Source organism: Nothobranchius furzeri, chromosome 14, assembly GCF_043380555.1.
Source record: "Nothobranchius furzeri strain GRZ-AD chromosome 14, NfurGRZ-RIMD1, whole genome shotgun sequence".
In the NCBI taxonomy this organism is placed as follows: Eukaryota; Metazoa; Chordata; class Actinopteri; order Cyprinodontiformes; family Nothobranchiidae; genus Nothobranchius; species Nothobranchius furzeri.
Window position 1 is genome coordinate 29,042,231 of NC_091754.1, and position 27,368 is coordinate 29,069,598.

Sequence of the window (27,368 nt, forward strand, 5' to 3'; positions counted from 1 at the left end):
TATGTATAGGGGGTAATGAGTGGGGTAACAATGAACACCTAGCTCCTGATCAACAACCTTGCAGTTGCACAAAACTCAACACGTTTGACACTCTGCTACTATTTCTAGCATATTTTTACTATTGTGCAACTTTTCTTATAAGAATTTAGTAATAAAGTGTCTCATTTAGGTCTCAGTTTGGTTTGCAATTGGGTCATCATCCCCTACTTTCACCTCACCTTTCTCACAAAAACTAAATCAAGAAGGACTCCAGATGACTTCCAAATCCCAGCAATGATATGTGGCCATACTGGTGAAGGTTTACAATCATCCAGGTCATGGTAATCCAAAGGGGTTCAAATGAAGGCAACTGGATTTCTTTGAAGAAGTTTTGTTTCTCATCTGAGAAGGTTTGCCAATTCTTACTGGAACATGGGAGGGTCAAGCTTATAAAATGTAGTTGTCAGTTGTCTCTTATCGAGCAGAAACTACCTATGACCGTATCATTTACGCAGTCCAATATAGTGAGGACTGCCCAGATCTTTATATTGGGGAAAGTAAACAACAATTACACAAATGCATGGCACAACACGAGAGCCACCTCTTCAGGTCAAGACTCTGCAGTCCACCTACACCTGAAGGACAAAGAACACAGCCTTGAATATGACAATGTTCACATTCTAGACAGAGAAGGTAGATGGTTTGAGAGAGGAGTAAAGGAAGCTATCTATGTCAAATGGAAAATACCTACATTAAATAGGAGGATGAGGTGTCAGGTTTCACCTTTCCACCACCTATAATGCAGCCCTGAATCAAATTTTCCAAACTGTTTCAATCTATGTCACACCCTCCAGCATCTAATCCACAGGTATCAAACTTTGGTCCTTGAGGACCGCTTTCCCACATGTTTTAGTGTTTTCCCTGTTTCAACACACCTGATTTCGATTAGCAGATGACTAACAGGCTTCTGGAGAGCTTGATGAACTGCTGTACAGATGAATCATCTGTTGGAATGGGGAAACAACAAACATATGCAGAATACCAGCCCTTGAGGACTGGAGTTTGACATTCCTGATCAATACAATAAGTACCACATACTAGAGACTAACAACTCATTAGGGGGTGGGAAGGAGAGGTATTCATACGTAGTTTCTGCTCATTAAGCAACAACAAACAGCTACAGGGTGTTTCTCAATGTCACGGCGCCTGGCCTTGTGAGGCAATATCTTGTGGGGCCAGGCGCCTTGTTTACGAGGACAATGTCCTTCCTTGGTCAAAGAAAATGGTTAAATGGAACAGATTTACATCACGTGACCACGGCTTCCACAGAGGTCACGTAACTTCACATGACACGGAAGATAACATTATGTCTGCAACCAATAAGCAACTAACCAACCATAGATTATTTGGATCTGAAAAAAACATTTTAAATTAATTGTCTTACTTTTAAACTTGAAATTTGCCTCCAAAGTAGCTGTCGGCTTCTGATCCACCATCCTTTTGAAAATACTGCGGTGTATTCTGGGAAATTTTTGACCAAGGCTAGGCTACAAGACAGGTTACAAGACACCTCCTGTGTATCCTTGCTCAGCTAGCTAAACGGCTAACAAACAGAGAACACACGCCTCGGCAGAACATGAACATTGGAACAAGTCTCGGCGTTTGCTGATGATGTATCTCTTAGGCAACTGGGGCGGGGCCAAGACATCACGGCGTGGTTCCTTGGCATTGAGACATACCCACAGTTTATATGCTTGACTCTCCCATATTCCAGTCAAAATTGACGAAGCTCCTCGAGTGGGAAGCAAAGCGTCTTCAAGAAACCAAAGAAGTCCAGTTGCCTACATTGGAACCCCTTTGGAATTGTGACTATTTGAATGAGGAAATGTCCAACAAATTGTCTGAATGTTTTAAATATTCCTGCAGCACAAGCACAAGTAAACTGAGAATTTCTCAGGTAGGACTGGGACGATAATCAATAAATCAATTAATCATACGATTGATGAAAATTAACTCAATAATTTTTTCAGCCTCGACATACCAGTTTTTGCCAAACACGTGACCTGCATGTCAACCACACCCCATTAGTGGCATTTTAGGTGTATGGCTCGCGTTTCTAGGGAAAGCCGCAGCTGAAGTTGAAGCAGCACAAGAGTCAAAAAGGTGGATAAAAAGAACAAGGATGGACGCATCCTTTACATGAATAAAACTGTGGAGGAGGCTAGAGATCGGTATTTTCAGAAATCGTCTGCAATCAATAACGTAGATCTCTACGACCTCAAAGGAAACGGAGCTCAGACGTTTTATTACTGCCGAAGATATAGCACTTGTCTAAGTTAAATAAAGGCTCATTTGTTGCATTTTAAAGGGCATACTTGCATTATTATGATATATTAACATTACATAAGTAGTAGTTTTGGTCTCGATAATGTCTACAATAATATCGTTTATCGCCAATAATGTGTTGGACAATGTATCATTCAGCAACATCTGTCGTCCCGGGCCTATTTTTGGATAATCTGGATGCATCTTGGCAACTATTTACTCATTTATTGTTAATAGCTGCAGTCCAGTGATACACTGATCTAACATCCTATTGATCAGTACTGATCCTCACCATTTACCAACTAATACAATAGTTTTATTGTTAGACAAAGAGCCAAAGACTTATTCAGCATGAATTAATGCTACTCCCCAAGGGTTTGAATCCCTTTTCTGGTACCAATTATTTTCATTTTAGAACACAGTGACAATAATAGCAATTTGGAATGACTGAATGAGGAAAACAAAGATGTCTTTGATTGCTCTGTGTAATGCAGCATGGGGCTCAGACGGAAGTCAGCTGTGTTTATCCCTCCGGTTATCCCTCCATCTAAATTTCCCCACCTACCTGAAGACCTAACTGAAGATAAGGCTCTAGGGGGAAAAGCTACTTTAACGGGAATATTGTTTTTTTCACACTTTCTATTTTCACTCTCATTCTCTTTCCAATTTCTTTGTATTTATTTAGCTGTGTGTGCGCGCGTGCGTGTGTTTCTCCCTGTGGAGCAGGACTTTCTCCAGGAGGGTGTTTTGACAGCCATCCTCCCTCTTGTAGCTGTAGACTTTATTGGCAGTCTCTCACAGTGAGGGTCTCAGTCTTACCCCACACCAAACCACTACCCACAGTTTTAAACACCACCTTCTGCTTTCAGCTCATCTTTAAACCATTTTAAAAGGCACCATCAAGGCAATGGTGGCATCTATCAAATGCAAATAATTACTGCAACACAGTACATCACACATAAACCTTTTCACATCTGAAATCCCTTCACTTAGTCTTCAACAAAACCCTTAAAAGACAAAGATGCATGTGAAAGCAATGAGGTGTTTCTGTGCCTATTGCAACAGCCAAATGAGTGGTAAGGATTACAGATTTGTTACTAATACATAGACGGAGAAGTATGCATTTGCTTAAGAGAGAAGAACAGCAACTCTTTACACCAGCAGAATATTCATTACGTGGTGCTTTTACCTGAAGGCAAGCAGGCGCTCTACCATGTGGTTTGTTGACGTCCACAGCTACGAGTTGCCATCCCCCAGCGGCATCTTCATGGAACATCTGTGGCACAGGGGCATCACACACGAACGCACGCACGCACGCACGCACGCACACACGCACACACACACACACACACACACACACACACACACACACACACACACACACACACACACACACACACACCCTACAGATCATTCAAAGTTCTGGCAAAAAAAAAAACATATCAAACCCTTTGGCTAAATCATCATGAAACATCTGTGGCCACATAAAAAAAGCTTAAGGCATTATCCACACAGATTCATGCACTAACACAGCAGGGAGCTAGCTTCTAAATGCAGAATCCATGCCTAAAGACTTAACTCTAGAAATAAAACCAACAGAGACACTGAAGTATATCAGACAGCTGTTTCATTTAATGATACAAAAGAAAAGTACAAAAATATAGGGCTTAGCCTGGCAGAGACAGCCTAAATAAATGAGTCGTATATGCTGTCGTTGAACATTTGCTAATCCTCTTAATGATGTGTTGCACAACACTTTTTGATGAATCAGTTTCAAATTAAGAAAAATAACTTTAATTAATAAGCAAATTAACAATAAATTACCACCAGGAAAAATACCTTGGTTTTTTATGGATTTTTTCAGACATTTAGGTGTGTTTCAGTATCAAAGTAAGTACAATCTTACTCATTGCAGATAACTTTTTTGGGGACCTTGTTTTTTTATCCAAACAGCTTTTATGTCCAACAGGACTGATGAGCTAACAGCTAGTCTGAATGCAGCCAAGACCAAAGTTTATTGTCACTATCCTAGCATAGCTTTAGTCTAGGCTAGATTAGCCTTTACTTTGCTGTCTGTTTTGAATTACAATGTTGTTTTTGTCAGAAATATTAGGAAATCTCTGCCAGAGATGACTCCTGGATGGAAAGGGAGGGTTACAATTAACTTGTAAATAACCACATAATAGAAACAGATAGTGGTGTAACAGACTATAAAATAGCCTTACATGAACTGCTGTGGACATTTACAGCATGGGGCCATTTTAAGATGGCAGCATTCCACTTTAGTCTTGACTACACTTGGATTAGCTGTTCACTAATCAGCTTTGCAAGAACTAAAAACAAATGTTCTCCCAAAACAGACGACCAAGGCAGCAATCAAAAGCACAATATTCATGTTTATTCATTATGCAGATGCTTTTATCCAAATGGATTTGTAATTTTACGTAGCATGCATGTTTTTGGTCTGTGGGAGGAAAACCAGAATGTAGAGACCCCATGCTTGCAGAGCAAGAATATGGGGACTCTACACAAAAGGCTTTTAGCTGTGAAGTGACAGTGCTACCAACTGCTCCAAAATCAGATGCAAATTTGACACAAATCATACATTGCAATTCCTCAACATAAGCTGTTTGACTTTGGGAACTGTTAAAGCAGTTCTTTATAATAGGGATGATTGATATAGGCTTTTTTACAGCTATCTGATTTTGTCTAACTTTTAATTTCCAAATCTGATACTGTGAGACATCATTGTTACAAACAACCTTTGTTATATTGTCTGTGTGAAACGTGACAGAGAGGGCTCACAACTCAGACCTTTACCATGACTGACGTAGTTTCCGTTTCCTCCGCTTTCGGTGTTACATTTGGGCACAGACGGGAGGGTAAACGGCTCAGGAACATGGTAATATTCAGTTATACGATTTACCTCAGAGAACATTTGTCTTTGTAACAACCAATGTGTTTAGGGAATGTTTGGGTGTGTGTTAAAGTTACTTAGTTGTAAGCAGCGTGAGAATCCACATGGTAAGCAAGGCTAATTGCGAAGTGCGGTGCTAAGATGTGTGTGTTAGTAATGTACTTTTAATTTATTTATATTGTAGTTACGGTGATAAAACATTTATAAAGATCTTCATTTAACTCATTCACTGCCACTGACGACTAAAGTCGTCATTTCAAATCCAACCGCTCGCTGCCATTGACAACGAAACGGGTGTGGTAACAAGCTCCGGCACCTTCACAGTGAACATCACAGCTCTAAAGCTGATTTCCATCTCTGTGTGTCACATGTCACATGACCAGGAGGCAGAGAATCCACAAATTAGGAGATCATTTTTGGGAAGCCGCTATGCCTAAAGTGACGCGCTAACCGGATAAAGCTTCCGCAGCTCACTCTTCCACGGATTGTGAAACAACAGAAAAGGCTAGAAACGAACAGATTTGTCCTGATGTAAGATGTTAGTCTACTCTTTCTTTTGGTAGTTTTGGTGTTTACGTGGTCATGGAGCAAAATTCCTGTGACTTTTCAAAAAACAGGAAAAAGGTTAAAAAAATAAATAAATAAATAAATAAACACTGTCAGGGGCTTTCTGATCAGAAATCAGTAGCAGTGAGTGAGTTCACCCTTTAAGAATGGCGGGAGCGCCGGTGCTCCTATTCACATATCTGTGTTCAAATTCTTGTAGAACTGAAACTATTAAAGATAGAACAACTTTTTTTTTTTTTTTGCATATTAAATCGGAGGAGTTACACTTATATCTTACACACTGAACATGTCCCAGAGCGCTGTGTATTTCCACTAATGAGTTTGCAAAAAACAACCAAAATGTGCAAATAAGAAAAGCATTTTCATTCAGACACAGACGCTGGGTCGTTCTGATCTGCAGCTCACAAGGCTTCACACGCTAGAATAAACGCCATCACTTTGTTAACGTGAACTGTCACATGATTATCACTCACCCAATCACTTGCTTTGACATCATTTTCCCGTGAATTAGTTCTTTGTAGTCCCAGTCTTTCTGCCTTTTCTTGTGCCTTTTGGCAATAATACATTTAGACAAACGTTTTGATGAATCACAGACCCGCCAAACGGTACATCCTCCCTCCTCGAAGCAGTTGACGCCATTACAGAGCCGGATGATGTTTAGGTTTCAGTTTCTGGGTGTTTCTCAATGTCAAGGTGCCTTGCCTTGCAAGGCCAGGTGCCTTACATTGTCAAAGAAAACGGTTAAATGGAACAGACTTGCATCACATGACTGCGGCTTCCACGGCGGTTAAGTAACGTCACGTGACATGGGAGATAACTTTATATTTTATATGTATTAATTTCAAAATAAATATATAACAAGCTTTTACTTTTTAAATTGTGTATATATTTATTAAATCAAAAATATAATCGAGTTGCTACCCGCTAGCCACCAAAGCTTCAACTACTAAGCAACTAACCAACAAGATAACTTCTTTGGATTAAAAAAAATAACATTTGAAATTAGTTGACTTACTTTTAAACTTGAAAATTGTCCCTGAAGTAGCTGCCGGCTTCTGATCCGCCGTCTTTTTGAAAATACCATGGTGTATTGTGGGTCATTTTTGACCAAGTCTAGGCTACAAGACACCTCCCTTGTAACCTTACTCAGCTAGCTAAACGGCTAACAAACGGAGAGCACATGCCTCGGTAGAACATTAACATCAGAACCAATTGGAACACGTCTTGGCGGCTCCCGATGACGTATCTCCTAGGCTACTGGGGCGGGGCCAAGGTTCCTTGGCATTGAGAAACACCCTCTGTTTCCTCACGTTTATATCCACGCAATATTCTTTGTTATGGTTATTATTATTAGTGAGATAAAATGAAAACTGTATACTACTGAAGAATTAGAGACATTCAACATTATTATTTTAGACTCCTGTTGATTTTTATTATTTATGTTTTTGTTTTTCTTACAGTTTAAATAAATGAGTGCATCTCAGAAACTGTTTTATGGAGGCACTTCAAATGAATTTGGTGTTGTTTGAAACAATTTTGTGCAGCTTTTCTTCATTGAAAATTTTGAGGGACAAAGGTGTGGCATTTCTTTATAATGAAAAATATGTGTAAAAACAAAACACAATTTTCGATTTCTGTAGGGATAATTACATTTTTTACATAAATATGTAGTTGCTATGAACATTTTACATATATATTAGTAAAATTTAGAATGTAAGGGTTGCATTTATGTATAGCAAGTTGAAATACTGCAAAAAGTGGCAGCACCGCATGTAAAAATGTAAATATAAGTTCTGGCGAACTTGTTCTAGGGCAGGTCTTAAAGGGTTAAGAAAAGCAAGCCTTGAGTGACAGTTCTTCTGCTTGTTTTAGTTGTTTTGCTAGCTGGCTAGCTACACATAGCTACATGCTGTTAGGACAGCAAATATTGTTTCAGGGCTGCCAACTCTCACACATTGAGCGTGACACACACATTTAACCCACATGCTTTCAAACCACACCTCCAATCTCTCATATTGAAGACCCCCCCCCACACACACACACACACACACACACATGCCACCACCACCACCACCGTCCCTTGCTCTCACAGTAAGCTTACAGAGGCAAAACAGTTCGCACGCAACTTTTGAAAAGTTCAAAAGTTGGCAGCCTTGCTCTATACAAGGCAAATTCTTTATTATATACAGGTTGTACCAAATAAAACTGAAATTCTCAAAAACTAAACCTCAGACCTGTCATATTCTGGCATTTTGAGAGATATGAACCTGAAGAGTTTAATGTATAATATGTTCATTGTATGAAAAAGTTGAGTCACTAGAGTAAAAGCTGATACGGATACTTTCCGATATTACATTTTAAGGCCAATATCATCCAATAAAATTGTTAGACCAATCATATCGGACACTCCTAATTAATCAAGCTATTTTCTAAAGCAAGAGCATGACTTCTCATCACTGGGGATAATATCAGGACATTTTTATCCATCCTAAAATCTATCAAAAAGTAAGTCAACAAGTCTGACCTTGTACAGTTTCCTACAAAGCAATCAGTTAAAAAATACATCTTCAGATCTTCTCACTAAAGAGAAACACGATAGAAAGTCCTAGAAAAAAGTATTTCAGAGGAAATACACCAAGTTTGGGCTGTCATCTCAAGAGTAGTAGGATTAAATTTGTCCAAGCAGAAAACTGTTGCATTAATTGACTCTACAGATACACAAGGGGGACAAACCAGACAGTAAAAGTAAAGATTTCCAACTTCCTCTGAAGTGAAATATCTTCCAATATTTAAATGGGTTCTTTTTTTAAACGTGGCAATTACATGAAAATCTGAAAGTGGTCTGACTGTACTCATACAAGAACATGGAGGATCATTGGAAAGAGTAATGATTAAGTAGCTGCCATGTGCAACCATTATCTCAAAACAATGTGTCCAGAATTTATATCCCATCACACCATCTCCACATTGATGCACCACCACAGATTATAGACAGAGCCCTCACAAGCCTTCTTTCTCCTTTCTTGGATTTTAGGCAAACTGGATATAACAAGTGTATTTTTACCTCATGTTGGAGTCAAACTAACATTATGCTTAGCATTTACGAATGGAAATGATGTATGTATTTGTTTGCATGTAGGGCAAGAGGTGAGATAATAGCATAAGACAGTTCTGTTGCATCTCACAGCCTGCTTAAGGTGCTACCTATCCCTCACACTTTGAGTCCTGCGACAGCCCAAACATGAAAGGAGGTCTGGAGATCACTGATCATGTGCTAAATTAGCATACATTTGGCAGTTAATTATCTTCAAAAGAAAAAACTAAAGGGCTGAATGGTAAACAGTCATCTGGTGGAGGTTGTTGTAGGACCCAAAATGCAACAATATCCAGGAGGCAGCCAGGTAAGGTTTCAAAATATGACAAGTGTTTATTATGGTCAGGGACGGGAAGAGGAACAGGAATAGGAGGTCAAAACATTGAGAAACAAAGAGCAAAGAGCAGAGCTGGGTTTAAATAGACTGAGGTGGGGAGTGGAGACAGGGAACATGTGTGATAAGTAATGATGATAATGAAGGGCAGGTGTAAGTAATTAGCTCTGGGGAAGGGAGATGAAATACAAAGACAACAGGAGGAGAATAAATGAACATAACCAAATAACTGCAGCTAAAGACAAATAACTAATTTCAACCCAATAACCAAAAACTAGAAACTAAAGGGGCTTAAAACAAAAACTTAGGGATGGCTGTGAAGACCAGGGGCATGGAGAAGACAAGCTCTAAATAAAAGGAAAAACAGCTAAAGAAACACAAGGGTCATAGGTCAAGGGTACACAAGGAGGCTAAACAATACTATGAAACACAAAAAGGGGAAAACGACGCAGAAATAAAACACTATAGTCTGGGGAACAGAAATAGCAGGACTGATGATGGGAAATTGAGTCAAAACCCCGAATGATAAATGAGGGGACCGGCAACTATAGGGAGATGGGTATGGAAGGGACAGGGAGGAAAAGGACACCTAAAAAGGAGGGAGAAGACATGGGATGGACTAGGGAGACAATGGACACGACAAACTGCAGCTCTCCTTTAAAATTTTGGAAGCATGTTGTTGTTAGATGTGAAGAACATGTGTAGGGTAGAAGTGTAGGGTGTGTATGGGGAGTATGAGTGGGTGTCTGGCATGCATTTTTGTGAGTCTTAGGTTGTATGGCATGCATCTTTGTGAGTCTTAGGTTGTATGTGTATGTGTGAGCATGAGGGAGGGAGTGTGACTGTGTCTGTGTATGACTGTAAATGTCAGGTGGGGCCTTTGACTCCTCCCCTCTCCTGGGACTTCTTTTGATGCTGTACATCTTCGCCTCCCCTCCCCCTGTCACACCTGGTGGGGAGTGTGGTGCCTTGGTCCGCCTGAGTGTTTGCGGCTCCCGGGTCAGGGGGTTTAAGATTTGTAGCATCTGCCTGATTAATCCTGGTGGCTGCCTGGTGGGATCTGGGTCCCTGGGCTCTGTTGGGTCCCCGGCGGGCGTGGTCGCCCCTGGGTCCCAGGTTGCTGGATTCCGGGCTCGGCCGGCAGGGGGTGGGAGGCTGCGGGGGGGCCTGTGGGCTTGCCGCTGATATCCCCCCGGACTCTGCCGGCTGCTGGTTGTGGCCCCCTGGGGCAATCCTCTGCGCCTCTCGAGGGGGGCAGGGGCTTTTCTGGTCGCAGTCTCCCTGGGGTCCCTGTGCTCTTGAGCAGCTCCTGGATCTCTGAGACTTGGAGCTCCTTCCATCTCCTACACATCTTTAGGGGGCAGATCTGTGGCCCCTCACACTCTCTATTGGATGCTCCTATAGAGAAACCTTACATATACAAGTGTGTGTATGCACACAGGTGCTCACATGGTGCTCTCATAATTATGGACTTGGGCACGTTCAACACATGTCAGCTGTGGCTGGCACTAAATGCACTGTGAATAATTATCGTGATTGTTCAGTAAACCAATGTTTTTATATTTCCTCATCAGGTTGACGCAGTGATAGCTTGCTCCTATTTTATTGTTGTGTGTCCCTTTTCTTTTCTTTATTTTCTCTCCTTCTGCAGGTCTAGAAGCAGACTCTTGTTCAACATTGTTTGTTTTCTGTGGAACCCCCAACCCCCCCCCCCCCCTTTCTTTTGTCTCATCCTTTCTCTTTCACCTCTTACTGTGTCTGGTCGGAATTATAAGCATTCAAAAGACAATAACAATAAAGTTTTAAGTATCAGGCGTGACATTAAAAGCAGAAGCTTTGATGCTCCAGCTGAGAGTAAATCTGTAAGGCTTGTCACCAGCATTCAGACATCAATTCTGTTTCCTTCACAGCCAGACAGGACATGGTAAAAAAATAAATAAATAAAAAATAAAAAAGATGAGAAGAGCGTGACTCAGCGGGGAGATTTTTGGAGAACCGTGTTTATTTTTAATATAGAAATATTTCAACCTGTTGTTTTCAGTCATTATTCCACCCTTTTATCAGACAGCTCCCTCCCACACTGTTCCAGTTCGGTCCTCTACCTCGACATTGACACATTTTTACTCTGCACCATCCAACCCACAGAGGTTAACGTGTTTTTGTTGTAAACTAATTCTCTACTATCCACGACCTCAATGTAAAATATAAAAAGTACAGAGATGATTTACATTACCACTTAGATATCGCAACTATTGACTATTTTCATGTTCATTAAAATAAAACTTTAAATAAAATAATCCTGATTGTGAACAAACAAACTTTGACTCACTTTTTTTCATTTTAGCGACAGCATAAATCTTTGGAATTTAATTTATTAAAAGCTTAAATAAATCTGAAAAGAATTGGGCAAAGTGGAGTAACTTGGCTGCATCTCCCTGGTGGTAAGGTGTTTCCTGTTTCCTGTTTTTAGTGTTGCATTACGTGTTGCAGTTTGGTGTTTGTGGCTTGCTAAAACTGATTTATTTTCTCTGTACTAGGATATCTCGGAGTTATTGTAGCACATAAGCACGCTAAAACACTCATTTTCTGTTGTTCCACCTAGCTTTTAAGGAACCATTTGAGTTGCAGGCAGTTTATTTGGTGTTGAACAGTTTGTTCGTCCAGTTAGCTTAGCATCAGCACAGCTATGGCTACTTCTGTCTCTGCTTCTCCGTCTCCTATCGCTTGCTCTCTGTGTCAGATGTTTAGTTACTCCTCTGCCTCCTTTAGAGATAATGGTACGTGTAATAAATGTAGCATTTTTGTAGCTTTGGAGGCGAGGGTGTCGGAATTGGAGGCCCGGTTCCGCACTGTTGAAAAGCCCATAAACAGCCGTAGCTACTTAGCTAGCGCGGGACTAATTAGCTCAGAACCACCCCGTAGCGATCCTCCAGCAGAACCCGAGTGGCTGGGACCTCAGGCAGGCTAGGTGATGGTACGCAGGAAGCATAGAACCCAGCCTGTGGGCCACCACCAACCCGTCCACGTTTCTAACAGATTTTCCCCGCTCAGTGATGCACCCACTGACAAGCCGACTCTGATCATTGGCAGCTCCATAGTCAGAAACGTGGCATTAGAGACTCCAGCAACCATAGTTAAATGTTTACCTGGGGCCAGAGCGGGCAACATTAAATCTTACCTGAAACTGCTGGCTAAGGATAAGCATAAATACAGTAAGATTGTTATTCACGCTGGCGGTAATGACACAGGGTTACACCATTTGGAAGTCACTAAAATGAATGTTGCTTCGGTGTGCAAGTTTGCCAAATCAATGTCGGACTCCGTAATTTTCTCTGGCCCCTTGCCTGATGGGGCCAGTGACGACATGTTTAGCCGCATGCTGTCCTTCAACCGCTGGTTGTCTGGGTGGTGTCCTGAAAACAACGTGGGCTACACTGATAATTGGAAAACTTTTGGGGGAAAACCTGGTCTGACGCGAAAAGACAGCATCCATCCCTCTTTGGATGGAGCAGCTCTTCTTTCTAGGAACATGGCCAGTTTTCCTCAGTGGTCCTCCATGACAACCGAGGGTCCAGACCAGGAAGCAGAGTCATAGTTTAACACACCCCTCTGCAGCTTCTGTACTGTTACCCACCCACCACCCCATAGAGACAGTGTCCTGCCCACGGCCAAAATCACAGAGATTAAATATCAGGCTTAATAAAGCAAATCATGGAAATCTCATAAATATTTGAACAAATTCAACTGAGCAGAAAATGAGAAAAACTAAAAGTGGGTTATTGAACATTAGGTCTATTTTTCCAAGACGTTGTTAGTTAATGATTTGATTTGTGATAATCAGATTTCTTTGCTCTCTCTCACAAAATCCTGGCTGCAGCAAGAGGACTATGTTAGTTTAAACAAGCTGACTCCTTTTAATTATTTAAATCATCATATTGCTCGAAGTACAAGGCGAGGAGGAGCAGTAACCATTTTTCATTCGGACTTATGAATCTATCCCTTACCAATTAATAGCTACAGTTTGTTTGAACATCTTATTCTTAGTTTTCCTAATCCAGATTGCAAAGCTGTAAAACCACTCTTGTTTGTAGTTTTATATCGTCCACCAGGCCCTTACTCTGAGTTTTTGGATCAGATCTCTGATTTTTTATCTGATTTGGTGCTAAATACTGATAAGGTCATTGTAGTGGGGGATTTTAACATTCATATGGACATTGAAAATGATAGCCTCAATGTAGCCTGTAGTAATATCTTAGACTCAATTGGTTTGACCCAAAGAATACATAGCTCCACCCACTCCTGCCATCATACATTAGACCTTGTGCTGACTTATGGCATAGAGTGTGAGGAAATAACAATCTTTCCATATAATCCAGTCCTCTCGGACCACTTTCTGATAACCTTTGAGTTTTTTATAACTGAGTTCTCGAGACATGAAATTAAATTTCACTATAGTCGGTCTCTATCTGGCAACACTGTTGCATCTTTTAAATTAACTGTTCCATCCTTACTGTCCTCAGCATCTTAGGGGAACGTAGCAGAGGGCAATATGTTCATTACTAGTCCCTCACAAATTGATGCCTTAGTTCATAATGTTACTTCCTCTTTACGTGTGGCATTAGATGATGTTGCCCCTTTAAAAAAGAAGGTAATTAGGGACAGGAAGTTGGCTCCCTGGTTTAATTCTCATTTACGAGCTTTAAAACAAAACTCTAGAAAATTGGAGAGAACATGGTGCTCTACACAACAGAAGGAGTCCTACTTATCCTGGAAAAATAGTCTTGTGCTTTATAAAAATAAGATTCGACAAACTAGAACTGCTTATTCCTCAGCATTAATTGAGGAGAATAAGAATAATCCTAAATTTATTTTCAGTACAGTTGCCAAACTTACACAGAATCATAACTCTGAAACATCTATTCCCTTAGCCCTCAGCAGGAATGACTTTATGGGATTTCTTCTTTTGATTCCATCAGTGCCATGGATGTTGAATGATTTGTTCTAAAACCATACTGACTGTCATTTAATATCTCTTTTTTGATCAGGAATCTGTCCAGCCTAGCAATATATAATTTTTCTAGTATTTTTGAGAATTGTGATAATAAAGATATTGATCTGTAGTTAGAAAATATATGTTTGTCTCCACTTTTATGAAGTGGAGTGACTTTTGCAATTTTCATCCTGTTAGGAAATGTCCTTGTTGCTAAAGATAAATTACATATGTAAGTCGGTGGATGAATATTATTTTCTATAATATTTTTTATCAATGTTATGTCCAAACCATCACAATCAGTACTTCTTTTATTGATGCATTTATTTATAATATTTCTTATTTCATCACTAGTTACTGGACTTAAATATATACTGTTTTTATAGCTTTTGATATTCTCGCCTATACTATAATTAGTTCTTTTTGGAATGTTTTTTGCCAATTCCCACATTAGTAAAAAAAAATTGTTAAATTCATTTACTATTTTACTGGTTTCACTAATTTCAGACTGTCCGTTTTCAAAACAATTTGGAACAGTTGAAGCTATTTTATTTATTTTGATGACATTATTTATTATTCCCCAAGTTGCTCTGATAGTATTATTATAATTTTTTTTAATTGCTATAAAAAATCCTTTTTTTGTCTTTTGATTATAGAAACTAATTTTTTCTTATATTTTTTGTATTTCTTTGTGGCTTCATTTGTTCTTACTTTTGAAAAGTGTCTGTATAATGTATTATTTTTCTTAAAGGCATTCAGCAGCCCTTTTGTCATCCATGGTTTTGTCATCCTGCATCTTTTTGTTTGAGTTTTTGTTTTACAGTTTTTGTCATATTGACTACATAATATTCCTATAAAAAAATGTAAGCCAAGTTTACATCATCAACATATACTTCATCCCAGTTGTGTTGTTCCAGATCTCTTTTTAGTGCATCTATAGCATTTCGTGACCTATCCCTTATAAGTTTTTCCATTTTCTGTTGACTTTTTGGTCTGGTGATTTTTATAGACTGTGAAAATTGGCAGATGATCACTGATATCAGTCATCACTATTCCACTTCCCTCTTTACCATCTGAAGCATTAGTAAATATATTATCTATAAATGTTGAGCTATGTGCATCAATTCTTGTTTGTTTGGTTATCAGTGGAAACAAACCCAGTAGATACATTGAATTTAAGAAATCGTTTGCTGTCTTTGAATTGTTTACATTTTCCAGATCAACATTAAAGTCCCCACAGAGAAATATATCCTTGTTACAGATTCCACTCAACATTTCAGTAACTGTATTTGTACATGATTCTACACAAGATCCCGGTGCTCTATAGATACAACTTATTTTATGTTTTTTGTCTTTTCAGAGATTATTTCAATAGTGATCTTTTCCATGACATCTTGGATGGCTGTTGACATGTTATAAAGGACTTTACTCTTTAAATTGTGACATACATATAGTGCAACAGCACCACCTCTTTTATTAATCCGATTCATAAAGTACATTTCATACCCCTCTATATGTACCCCCTCCTCATCTCCCTCTTTTAACCATGTTTCTGTTATAGCAATGATTAGAAAACATTTTTTTTTATTTTGTGTTAAATAATCCAATATTTTAAAGTAATTGCAATACAAACTTCTACTATCACTGAATTTACTAGTACTTCTACCTTACAATAATAAATGTTATCCCAAAACTTTATAATGATGCTATGATTGTTTTTCCTCTGCACAAGTGATTTTAAAGAAACATGGTGGACGCTTAAACATAAAGGCCTGAGCAGTACACTGGTCTCTAGGCATCATCATCCAAAGACATGAGAATTTCTTTCTCAAACGAGCACGAATGAGCACGAGACTCGTCTGGGCCAAACTGATCCTGAGTCGGATTTTTAGCAACAGTGTGCTCAGCAACGCTCTGATGATATTTTAACTTTTCCTTATCATCAGTCAGGACTTATTTAGTATCCATTGACTTCTTAAATAGTCAGGCTGCTGTCATCACTATATCTAATAATCTGAATGCAACAGACCTCTAATCTGTAACGTTAAACCAAAGTAGCATTTTAACAGGTTAAAACTGGACCAATAAACCAGAAGAGCTTTAGGTAATAATGCCTGACTGGTAACAGTCTGATTATTATATGACCAACTGTTGATGTGTCTAATTTAATAACTTATTAAAACTTAGATTGAGAAAAATATTCATCATCTTCCTGGTGGCAGATTCACCTCCATAATTGTGATATTTGATTGCTGCCCTAAAGACCAATTCTTGAACTTCAACAGCAATCAATCTGCACTACCAGGATCTCTTTGACTTTATTAGGAGACCTGAATGCTTTGAGTGAAAATGGCAAGTAAAGGTGTTTCTGTTCTGTGTTTCTGAGGAAAAGGTGTTTCTTCTAAAGCGATAAAGATGGCAGAAGAGTTTCTGTTTTCCAGACTGAAGTTAAAATCAGACCGTGATAAAGAAATTGGACTTTACTTTCAGTGAATTCAACATTCTAGAGATAGTAGTCATCCGTCTTGTTCATCCTTTTGCACATTTAGCTTATACATAGAGGCAAGCAGTTCGGTTTAATGGAGACGTGATTTGAGGGTGCTGAGGCTTACACAGTAAAAACTCACTTTTTATATCCTTTTGTGCTGCCATGTGGGTCTCTACTGCCTCTATAAACACTCCAAACATGAAACAAATCCATCCATCCGTTCCCTGTTAGTGTTAGGAATTTTGTGCCTAAAACAAACCGTTTCAAAAAGTCCCCATTTGTGACCTCTCAAACAGGGAAATCAGAGTAGAGCCCCCTTTCATATGCAAGTGAGAGCTGTTGGAGGAGAAGTGGCTCTACTCTGAGCACCACATGGATATTGGAGCTTCTCAGCCTATAGCAGCCTGAGAGGAGGATGAGTGGGTGTGGCCAACAACAGCTTGTTTTCTAAAAATGACAGAGCCCATTCAAGAAGGAAAGATCTTCCGCAAGTAGTTTGGTTGAATGGAGATACAATTAGAGGGTGCTGAGGATTAATTAAAGTTAGTTGCTTACGTCTGTGTTTAGGACAGAAGTGTTCCTTGCAGAAATGTGATTCAATGTGGGAATAACTTTACTTTAGCTTTGTATTAGGAGGCCGAATGAGATCATCCCTTAAAGATTCCCCTAAAGTTTCCAATTTGTCTTTTAAAGAGACTTTAACTTCAGTATAGATACATTTACATTAAAAACAGCTGTCCAGAGGTCTTGGCAAATCATCGAGATGTTATGGATTTCATTCTGTCTTTAGTTTATGACAAAATCAATGCAACTTTGTAGCTTAGAGAAGGGCTGTTTAACCCTGGTCCTTGAGAGCCACTCACTGTACATTTTCTATGTTTCCCTACACCAACACACCTGGTTTGTCTCAGTCGAAGATAAACAAGCTTCTAAATAACTACATGAGACAATGAAAAGGTTATTGAATCAGGTGTGTTGGAGCAGGAGAGCAGCTGAAATGTGTATTAGGCCTCCAGGACCAGAACTGAAAAGCCCTCGCTTTGAGTAAAAAAGCTTTGAGTAAAAAAGCTTAGAGTCTTCAAGAAACCAAAGAAGTCCAATTGCTGTCATTCAGACCCCTTTAGACTACAGCTGGTGTTATGTAACTGAGTCAGAGCTGAGTTATCATTATTAACTTGAGGAACATTAACAACAGTGATCATCACTGCATTAAACTCCATTAAACTATCTGTAATATTACATGAACTGCGGGCAAGTGCTCCACCACCCATCCTGATCACATTCTACAGAGGAACTATTGAAAGCATCCTCTCCAGCTGTATCACTGTGTGGGGCGGTAGCTGCACTGACTATAACAGGAAAGCTCTACAGCGCATTGTGAGAACAGCTGAGAGGATAGTTGGTGCACCACTCCCCTCCCTGCAAGACATTTACACCACTCGCCTCACCCGCAAAGCCATCACAAAAGTCAACGACGCCACCCACCCTGCGCACTGTCTGTTCAGCCTCCTGTCCTCTGGAAAGAGATACAGAAGTCTCCGCTCCCGCACTGCCAGGCTCACCAACAGCTTCGTCTACCAGGCTGTGAGACTGCTGAACTCTCTTCCCTCACAGATCCCAGCCAGCAGAATCTCCAGGGTGACAGGAGTATAGATGACAGACAGGACTCTACCCCCCCCCCCCCCCCCCCCACACACACACACACACACACACACACACACATACATGCACATTATACAAAAAGGAAATAGTGGTTGAACCAAGAACGGGGTAAACATTTCTGATTGTAAACAACTACCTCTGCATTGCAATTGCACACACCTGCTGCTATATGTTTTGTATATTATTAGCGATATTTACCTGTTTAATATTATCTTATTGTTAGGGATGTTTTTTGTTTTTGTTATTGTTGTGCATCTGCACTTAATGCTAATGTCTATGCATGGGACAGTGTGAAACGTAATTTCAATTCCTTTGAATGGCAAGCACATTCGAAGAAATTGACAAATAAAGTATTCTATTCTATTCTATTGTTAGCAGAAATGCTGTTTGAATGCTGAACTCCGAAACTCAAAGCTGAAGATGCCTCAGGAATGAACTGAAACTGAAACTGAGTTCAATTGTCAAAGTTAGAATTCAAGTTTTCAAATTCAAGTTTATTTATAAAGTGCCTAATCACAGCAGGAGTCGCCTCAAGGCACTTGACAAAGTTAGCAGAATGTGCTGTAAAAATATGAAGTTGTTGAAGAAAACAGGATCCCAAAAATCATGATATTGGGGTGACGTTGGGGTGATGCCCCCCAAACCATGATAAACCACACTTCCCATGGCCGAGCTGGTCGTTTTGATGTAACACTTGTGGGGGTGCATACTGCTGTTTGAACAGCTTAAACAAGCAAGCAAGCAAACAAGCAAACAAACAAACAAACAAACCTTGAAGTGACATTAAGGTGATCACCCCAAAGCCATGAAATCACACTTCCCACAGCAGTGCCAGTCGTTTTGCCGCATTAATAAAATATACTGAATATAAAATAAAATAAAATAATAAAATAAAAAATTCCCAAGAAAATTTTAAAAGGGACCTGCCACCTGGCACAAGATAGTTTTTATGCAAATGTAAAAATGTCACACACTCAAACTTTGAAAGGGTAGTTCAATCTGCCCAAAATAGAGGATTTTTTCGAAGTATTTTGCTAATATTTTTGCCATGGTAAATCTGATGGGTTAGAAAAGTAACAGCACTCCTCCCATGGCCGAGCCACACATTTTGATGTATGATTTGTGAGGGTACACGCAGCTTATCAAGCCGCATTTATGTCTGCAGAAGAATAATAAAGGTGATTAATGTCAACCTCCCCCCAGGTATAATGGAAATTTGTAGCACTACTACTGCTAGTTACCAGGTTCCAGAAGATTCCAGACAAGCCTTTAGTTCCCATGGAAACAGAAGTCCTAGTAGTGCTCTGGAGAATCATGATACTTCAAGGGGGAGGGGCTTGGTTGGTTGTGCTCTTTGATGATGTCATATAAGATCCTTTATCCGCATCATCAAAGCTGACAATCATTCAGTTTGGGTCCACAGGAGGTGAACACACACACTTTCTGACTCTCCACTCAGTGCTTGTCTATCTTGCTTTTTGAAATATTTCAGTAATCAATAACTGTTTTATTCAAAATGAGCAGAGTAGAATACATACACAAAGCCAAAAAGGGAAAATCTCCCCGGAGAAACGAGGCGTTTTACAAACATCGTAGCGTCTCACCTGTTGATTCAAAGCTTCAGATCGATCAGCTGAGTTTGGAAATTCAGTCGCTTAAGGAAAAACTTTCCAAGCAAGTGGTAGCAACTGAAGTTATGGAGTTTAAATGGCGGCTGTCTGAAGATCAGATTGCAGTGGTCCAATCGGAAATGGCTCAAGAAAAACTGGACAGAGAAAAAGAACGAGAGATGTTCAACGATGAGAAAAAACATTTATTGTTTTCTCTCAAGGTTCTTGAAGACGATTTGCACCAGAAGAGAGTGAATGAATCCCAGCTGCGCTACCAGCTAACTAAAACAGGAAGTTATAACTACATCAGAAAGTTACAATGGGAATTAAGAGAGTCTAGGACCAGAGAGATTGAGCTGCGTTCTCAGCTGTTGAAAGCTCAAAACCACTGCTGTTACTCAGATGAGGACTCTACAAGCTCAGAGTCTGAAGAGAGTGAAAACGTTGCTGTTAGGGCCCAGACGCCAACCGAGAATCGGAAGAAAAGGAAGGCAGAAAGTGACTTAGAGAACACTTTCCCTCCATCCAAGAGACTGACGGTACGGCCGGAGGAACTGTAGTTTCTACCCATGAACTTCAAGTCTCTGAGCAGAAACTCTGTGATATTCTTTTTTCTTTTTTTTTCTTTTTCTTTTTTTAGCAGAAGTTTCTGACATTGTTTAGTACTTGTTAGCTCATTAACGTAGCTCATTTAGCTTTTACTTGTTTCTTGTTTAGCTTGTTTCTTAGTGTTTTTACTTGTTCTATGGTTAGTTCAGTTCTAATGAAATGTTATGCCTTGCTGTTATGTGTACTTATGTGTTTTATAAACAAAAGCGGCCAGCCTAATTCAAGCTGCATTTGACGCTCTTGAAGATGAGATGAACAAGAGCAGGACTCGTGGTGTTATAAGGTCCGCCAAAACAGAAAACTGAAACCAACAAGATGGTAGATGAGACTCCATCTACACCTGAGGCAACAACGCCTGCCTCCCTGTTCCAGGGGGCTCGTTGCTTAAACGTTAAGGACTCTGAGAAAATTCCCAGACAAAAGTTAGAATCTGATGCAAATGAGACCAATCTACGGGAGTTAAACATAATTACTGAACAGAATATTCAGGAAGAACAAGAGTTTAGGACCAGAGGTGTGGAGATGCTGGTTCAGCCGATGGAAGAGGGTTCTACCAGTGAACTTCTGAGCTCTGAGCGGAAACAGACGTCTGTTAGAGCACACGTTCTCACACCTGAAGCATTGAAAACAGACGATGGATGACCAAGCCTTTGTTTCTGAGCGTTGGTGCTTAGAGTCCTAAGTCTCTGAGCAGAAAGTCTGTGATATTCAGGAGTAGCAGGAGTCTAAAGAAAGGGAGACAAGTTACAATCCCAGCTCCTTGAGTCTCAACAGAAACACCAATCAGATCTGATGCAGGCTCAGGCTGCACTTCATGAAGTCAGCAAAATTCAAGCTGCCTTTGACGCTCTTGAAGATGAGATGAACAAGAGCAGGACTCGTAGTGTTATAAGGTCCGCCAAAACAGAAAACTGAGACAAACAAGATGGTAGATGAGACTCCATCTACACCTGAGGCAACAATGCCTGCCTCTCAGCTCCAGGGGTCCAGTTTCTTCAACGTTAAGGACTCTGAGAAAATTCCCAGACAAAAGTTAGAATCTGACGCAAATGAGACCAATCTACGGGAGTGTTTCGGTAACTGCTGCAACAAGCCAATAGATGGCCTCAGCAGCAGCACCAACAGCTCCTGTCTCCTGGTGTTCTGTAGTTTTGACCAGCTGTTCCTCATTTAGGAATCACCTCACCCTGTTAAAGAGGTGAACCTAGGATTAGACAGGGGGAAAAAGGCTCTGAGAAGTGGTGACACGGAGGTGCTCTCACCACTCTTTTCTCCCCCTTCAGTGTTATCTTATTTGAGGCTTGAATACACTCGGTTAGGTTATAGAGAACCCCATAGTAAATTTGTGTGTTTGTCCGAGCCCTGGTAAAAGAGCTGCTCAGCTTTTCGTCTGGGATTCAGTTTGGGGTTATTTCTCCTCGGTTGAGTTCTATTATCCCGGTCCTGCCCTGGTGTGGGCCATGTACTATCTCAGAACGTCCTTCCAGATCTGTGTCCTTCTGGGAGTTTGCCAGGCGTCTGCAGGAGACCTTTGGCCTTGGCTCATCTCCTGTTCATGCCTCAGACTCCACACCCCCGGGACACCAAGTCACCTCGTCCATATCTACCCTGTCGGTCCCGAGTCATCATTACTCTCCTGCTACCATCAGATCCGGTTTCCTCTCCTCTTCCCCGTTCCTGTTGACGCCGTCTCAACCTCCACAAGACGACGACGCCGTAACAGTCGCCAGCAACCTCCGTCCAAGCACCGCCCGCCCGCTCCATATCCAGGTCCCACGGTGGTCCCAGAGGACGCTCCACATCCAGTTCTGGTGGTGGTCCCAGACAACACTCCGCATCCTGGTTGGTCCCGTGGCAGTTCCAGAGGACGCTCCACATCCAGTTCCAGTGGTGGTCCCAGAAAACACTCCACATCCAGGTCCCGCGGTGGTCCAAGAGGATGCTCCGCATCCCGTTCCGGTGGTGGTCCCAGAAGACGCACCACATCCCATTCCAGCGGTGGTCCCGGAGGTCGCACTGCATTCAGGCCCAGCGGTGGTCCCAGAGGATGCTCCACATCCCGTTCCGGTGGTGGTTCCAGAGGACGCTCCGCATCCACGTTCAGCGGTGGTTCCACTACATCCAGGCAAATGCAGATTTCTACATTACATTGCTGGACTGATAATCATTAGAATCTGCATTAATTTAGTGATGTCCTTGGACCTGAGGCCAGAGCTACTTTAAAGAGCAAGTCACCCCCAGATCAACAATTTTTTTTTTGCTGATAAACTATAAAAACGAGAGTCTAATTGTGCTGTAGGCATGCGTAAACAATAATTTGACACTTTAGTGTATCTTAGTTAAAATTGAAATATTCAGCCTAAAACTGTCAGTGTTGTGTCCACCACAGGTAAAAACTGCACTGCATTTGAATTTTAATCTGCCACAGCTATTGGCCATTAGGTACACAATGATGTTAGCAGGTACATTATGATGTCACAATGCTGTTGAGAGACAGTTTGTGTCTATTTGTTAGCGGCTCCGCCCTCTCGGTCTGCCAGGCAACAGCATTTGTAGCATTTTTCAAACATGAAGTGGGAGTGGAGTAAGTTTCTTGAAGGGGGTGACTTGCTCTTTAATATTTTTTTGCATGGTGTTTAATTCAGCTCGTTTAATGGCCCTTGACAAAATAGAATAACATAGTTTCAATGCAAACACATGCCTGCCAACAAGTATGTTTTATATTTACTCATTCACTCTGAAAGCAGCAGATATGATTTAGTATCAGTGGCATTTGTCCTTTTAATCTGTGACAGAAATGGTCCATGGCAACAAAAACAATGAGAAGTTGCCAGTTAAATTCTCTGTATGCCACAATCTGTCCTCAAGAAAGCAGATTTATTTTTGCTGTTGGTGTTGGACGACACTGCTGAGTTCATTCCAAAACACAAACTCAATCAATTAAAGTAGAAGATCTCATAAAGGCCAACTGAAAACATGTCTGACTTGCAGTACTGTTACAAATTCAACACATAAATCTTTCTTCAAATATTCTAACTGATTACATAATTCTTCTAAACGTGAAATTACCTTTTTTAAATATATTTTGAGTCTCTAAATCTGAAATTAATTTGAATTGGTTTATTGGTATAATCAACTCTCAGATCAATCCGAATGGCAACAAAAATAAATAAATCTGATATTTACCCCTACTTTACACTGGAAGCATCAGCGGCATGGCATGGCAGCGGAATGCCACTGCTTCAAATAGAATCCATTATAGTCAATGGGGCGATTCACACCAGCAACACGGAAATTTTCAGGCACATCGTAGAAGGGTGTCAACACGTTGTGCCCTTTGAAAGCGCTTTGGCAGCATGGCAGGACAAGAATATTGCAGGATTCGTGCCGCTAAGCTTGATAATAATATTACCACAACACCGGACTTCTGAATGAAGATCACACATCCGTGCAACAGAGTGTGATGTCATGATCACACATGGAATGTCCGCATAGCCCTGGCCAGCAACCATATTGAAAATGAAAGTAAACACGGGCAGTCTGTTTCACTTTTGTTAACAATATCAGCTGAGATGGCAAACTGGAATCATGCAGAGATCTGGGAGCTTCAGGACGTTAGAGCTGAAGCAAAGGTCATGGGGGACAGCAACCTTTAGGAGTGGCTCATAAAGATCGGGACACAAATAAAATTGCATCCAAGGTGAATAGATGTCCCTACCAGTGTGTCAACAGTGTGAAGAACACCCCCACATCCCCTTTAAAGCATCATTCCATCATCTTTTGTGAAAAAGACATGACCTCACCACATTAACACCACAGGCTGACCACTCAACTACCAAAGGTTTACTGATGCTGCCTCTGCTCTGCAGCAAATTAGCGCCTTTGTTTTATGAAACAAGCTATACAAGAAGTCTAAGTCACGCCCATCTACTCTGACTCCATTGGTCCCCAATGCCAAAAAAATTGAATGGGGGTCTATGGACCAATAAAAGTTATTTTCTGATCCCGTTTGATATGTACAATGGATTTCAAATTTTAAAGATACATTTTAAGGCAAGGAAAACATTTATTTTCATCAGGCGGCAAAAGTTTTTATAGGATTTGCATGAAGATATGTAGAAGACTACAACTTCTTGTCTCACCAAATGTACATCATCAAATCAGACAAGGAGAAGAAGAAGAAAAAAAATGGCTGTGAGTTTAGCAAGAGAAGCACCTCCCTCCAGGATGAAAGGAGCGTTAAATGTAGAGAAAACTAATATAAATCTGGCCATGTGATAAGTAGCAGCTCTGCTGGGGGAGAAGAGACTGTGAAGTCACATTTACAACTTCTCATTTGTAGTCTTTTTTTAATTAAAAAAATTGCAAACTAATGAATCTCAAATTAATTGGCAGACATAGTTGAAACACATAATTATCATTTAAATTGATGTACAACACATGTGATGCAGTGTGTATGGCGAAGCGGACCAGAAGAAAAATCTTATAGCCGCGTTTACTAAAGGGCCATTCCCATCTGTACCGGGTCGGCCCGGGCCGGGTAGCGTTGGTTGTTTACATATCTGGGTGGCCTGGTATTCTTCCGGGCCAACCAAGGCTCATTCTCAGCCCCCTTCTCGAGGGGGTCTGCTTCAGGCCGACCAGGGCCAACACACCCACTGCTGACAGCAAATTCACACCTTCCATTAGAGCAAGCCTCTGATTGGTGGGTAGAATCAGCCCACATGGGCTTAAGGCAAGGATGTGTGGAATTAACCGGACCAGGCTGGGGCCGACTGGGGCTACCCGGCCCTGGCCGACCCGGTACAGATGGGAATGGCCCAATACATTCCTTTTTTTTCCAGGCACCTATGAGCCAACCAGAACAGGAGGAGACTCAAGCTCCCCTGCTGTCAAATGATAGCTTTCACTCCTTCATTAGTGTTACGGTTCTGACTTCAGAGTTTGTTGGCCATCTGGAGCCCCCTAGTGGCCTGGAGGCCCCAGCAAATTGGTTGCCTTTCTTGTCGCACGTGGTGCCTCTGATTGCAAACTTTGTCGGAAAGTGCGCTCAGCATCTTTGTGGCGAACGCTACTTTATTTTTGTTCTCACTTTAAATAACACAACAACAAAATAAATAAAATGTCCGCACGAATAAACTCTTGCAGTTGTTTTTGTCAACAATGTCATTCATCTTTATTGTTTTTTCTTTTGGGATGCTTATTAAGTGTTCTGTTTTTCCAGGGCTGTCTGACCTGTTGCCTAAAGAAAGAGGCAACTCTTACTATCACTGGCTATTTACCTGTTCTATATTGAAGGTTTACATCGACCAACTCTCCTATGTCTGCTGGGGAAAACTATTCTAATTTTATGACCCAGCTTTACCAAAGTGTGATAATTGTACCTGTGTTGTAGCAGTTGAGGTGGTACTGCTCCTCGATCCCCACATCTGCTGAAACTGTACTCTGATCTCAGCAAAAGTCTCAATGATTACAGCAATGAAAACATTCTGCAAAGAAAATGGCAGAGAGGGGGAGAGAGAGAGAGAGAGAGAGAGAGAGAGAGAGAGAGAGAGAGAGAGAGAGAGAGAGAGAGAGAGAGAAGAGAGAGAGAGAGAGGTGGTGAGAATTTAAATCAAATGACTGAGCAAGTCCAGTGCATGACTTCTCTTCACTGTCTGTGAGATGACCGTCATTTGCTAATTAGGCAGAGAGCCCTATCCTATTAAGGGGAAGTCATCATGGCTGTAGGTGAAATATTAGATTATGTCAATTAACCTGAACTTTTAGAATGTTTGACAACCTCTTGAAATGCCTTGAAAAGAGCAGCAGCAGGGAAAGCACAAAATAGGGGGTTCTTACCTTGACAAGCCAAGCCAGGAAGAAAATGAGGGTTATAAAGTAGAAGTACGAGCGCCAGCGAGGAAAACTGTCAATGGCCCGGTACATGAGAAAGACCCAACCCTCTTGGGACGCAGCCTCGTACACGGTGAAGATACTCGAACCTATAAAAAGCACAAATAAAACAAATTACTGAATTAATATGAATGGCAGTGGTTGTAGCTGATTTTAATTGAACTTAAGTATTTTGAATGACAAAGCAACTTTTGTGACTGATCCATGAATATTCATTTGGCACATTACAGATGGGTAAATAGTTGTTGATGTCTAATTAGTGTGAAGCAGAGATGCTGTGATTCACACAAAATCTTTGTGATTTTCAACGACCAATCAGAAGACTAACTGCGTTCTGTGATTTTTTTTTAAACACAGCAAAAGAGTTGTTTTTACCTTGTTTTTGCTCATGTTTCGACTATCAATGCGTTTCTCAGAGCTTTGTCAATGTTGGTGGTGTCACTTCCTTCTCCATTTATCACTGGGCAGCATAGGACCATGTTGATCTCTGCTGCCCACATTCTCCTCGCCAATGACACAGTCCCATGTGTGATCCACTGTGTAGACCCCATCGTCTCTGCTCATAATTGTGTGTCCACGTCTCCTTATTTCTAAATCATCCTTAATCCATCTTTTATATTTTCTTGTTTGTGTTTATGATCTGTGCTCCTTTCCAGTCCATTATATGGTTTTCTCTTTTGCAGTGGTCTGTTACGGCTGATTTCTTTAATGTACTTTCTGCTTCTTGTTTCGTGGCTCTGGTGTGTCTTTGACTTGTTGCTTTCTCACATCATTTTCTATGTTCTATTGTTCGTGTGTTGAGTTGGCGTCCGGTTTTCCCTATCTATGTTTTATTGCAGAGTTTGAATGGTCTCGTCTTGTCTCGTTTTCTTCCGCAAATCCGGGAAACAGTGTTGTT

General features: G+C 40.8%; 1 protein-coding gene across 4 annotated transcripts in view; it reads right to left on the reverse strand.

Annotated features, from left to right (window-relative positions):
• The window catches only part of nalcn (sodium leak channel, non-selective), a 137,758-nt gene that overhangs the window by 85,763 nt on the left and 24,627 nt on the right, over positions 1-27,368 (reverse strand). For all 4 annotated transcript variants that reach the window (XM_015965984.3, XM_070544474.1, XM_015965982.3 and 1 more), the window contains 3 exons: positions 26,417-26,559; positions 25,960-26,064; positions 3,494-3,580 (listed from right to left, as the gene is read on the reverse strand). In XM_015965984.3, the coding sequence (XP_015821470.1) occupies positions 3,494-3,580; positions 25,960-26,064; positions 26,417-26,559 (335 nt within the window). The remainder of the gene's footprint in view (positions 1-3,493; positions 3,581-25,959; positions 26,065-26,416; positions 26,560-27,368) is intronic.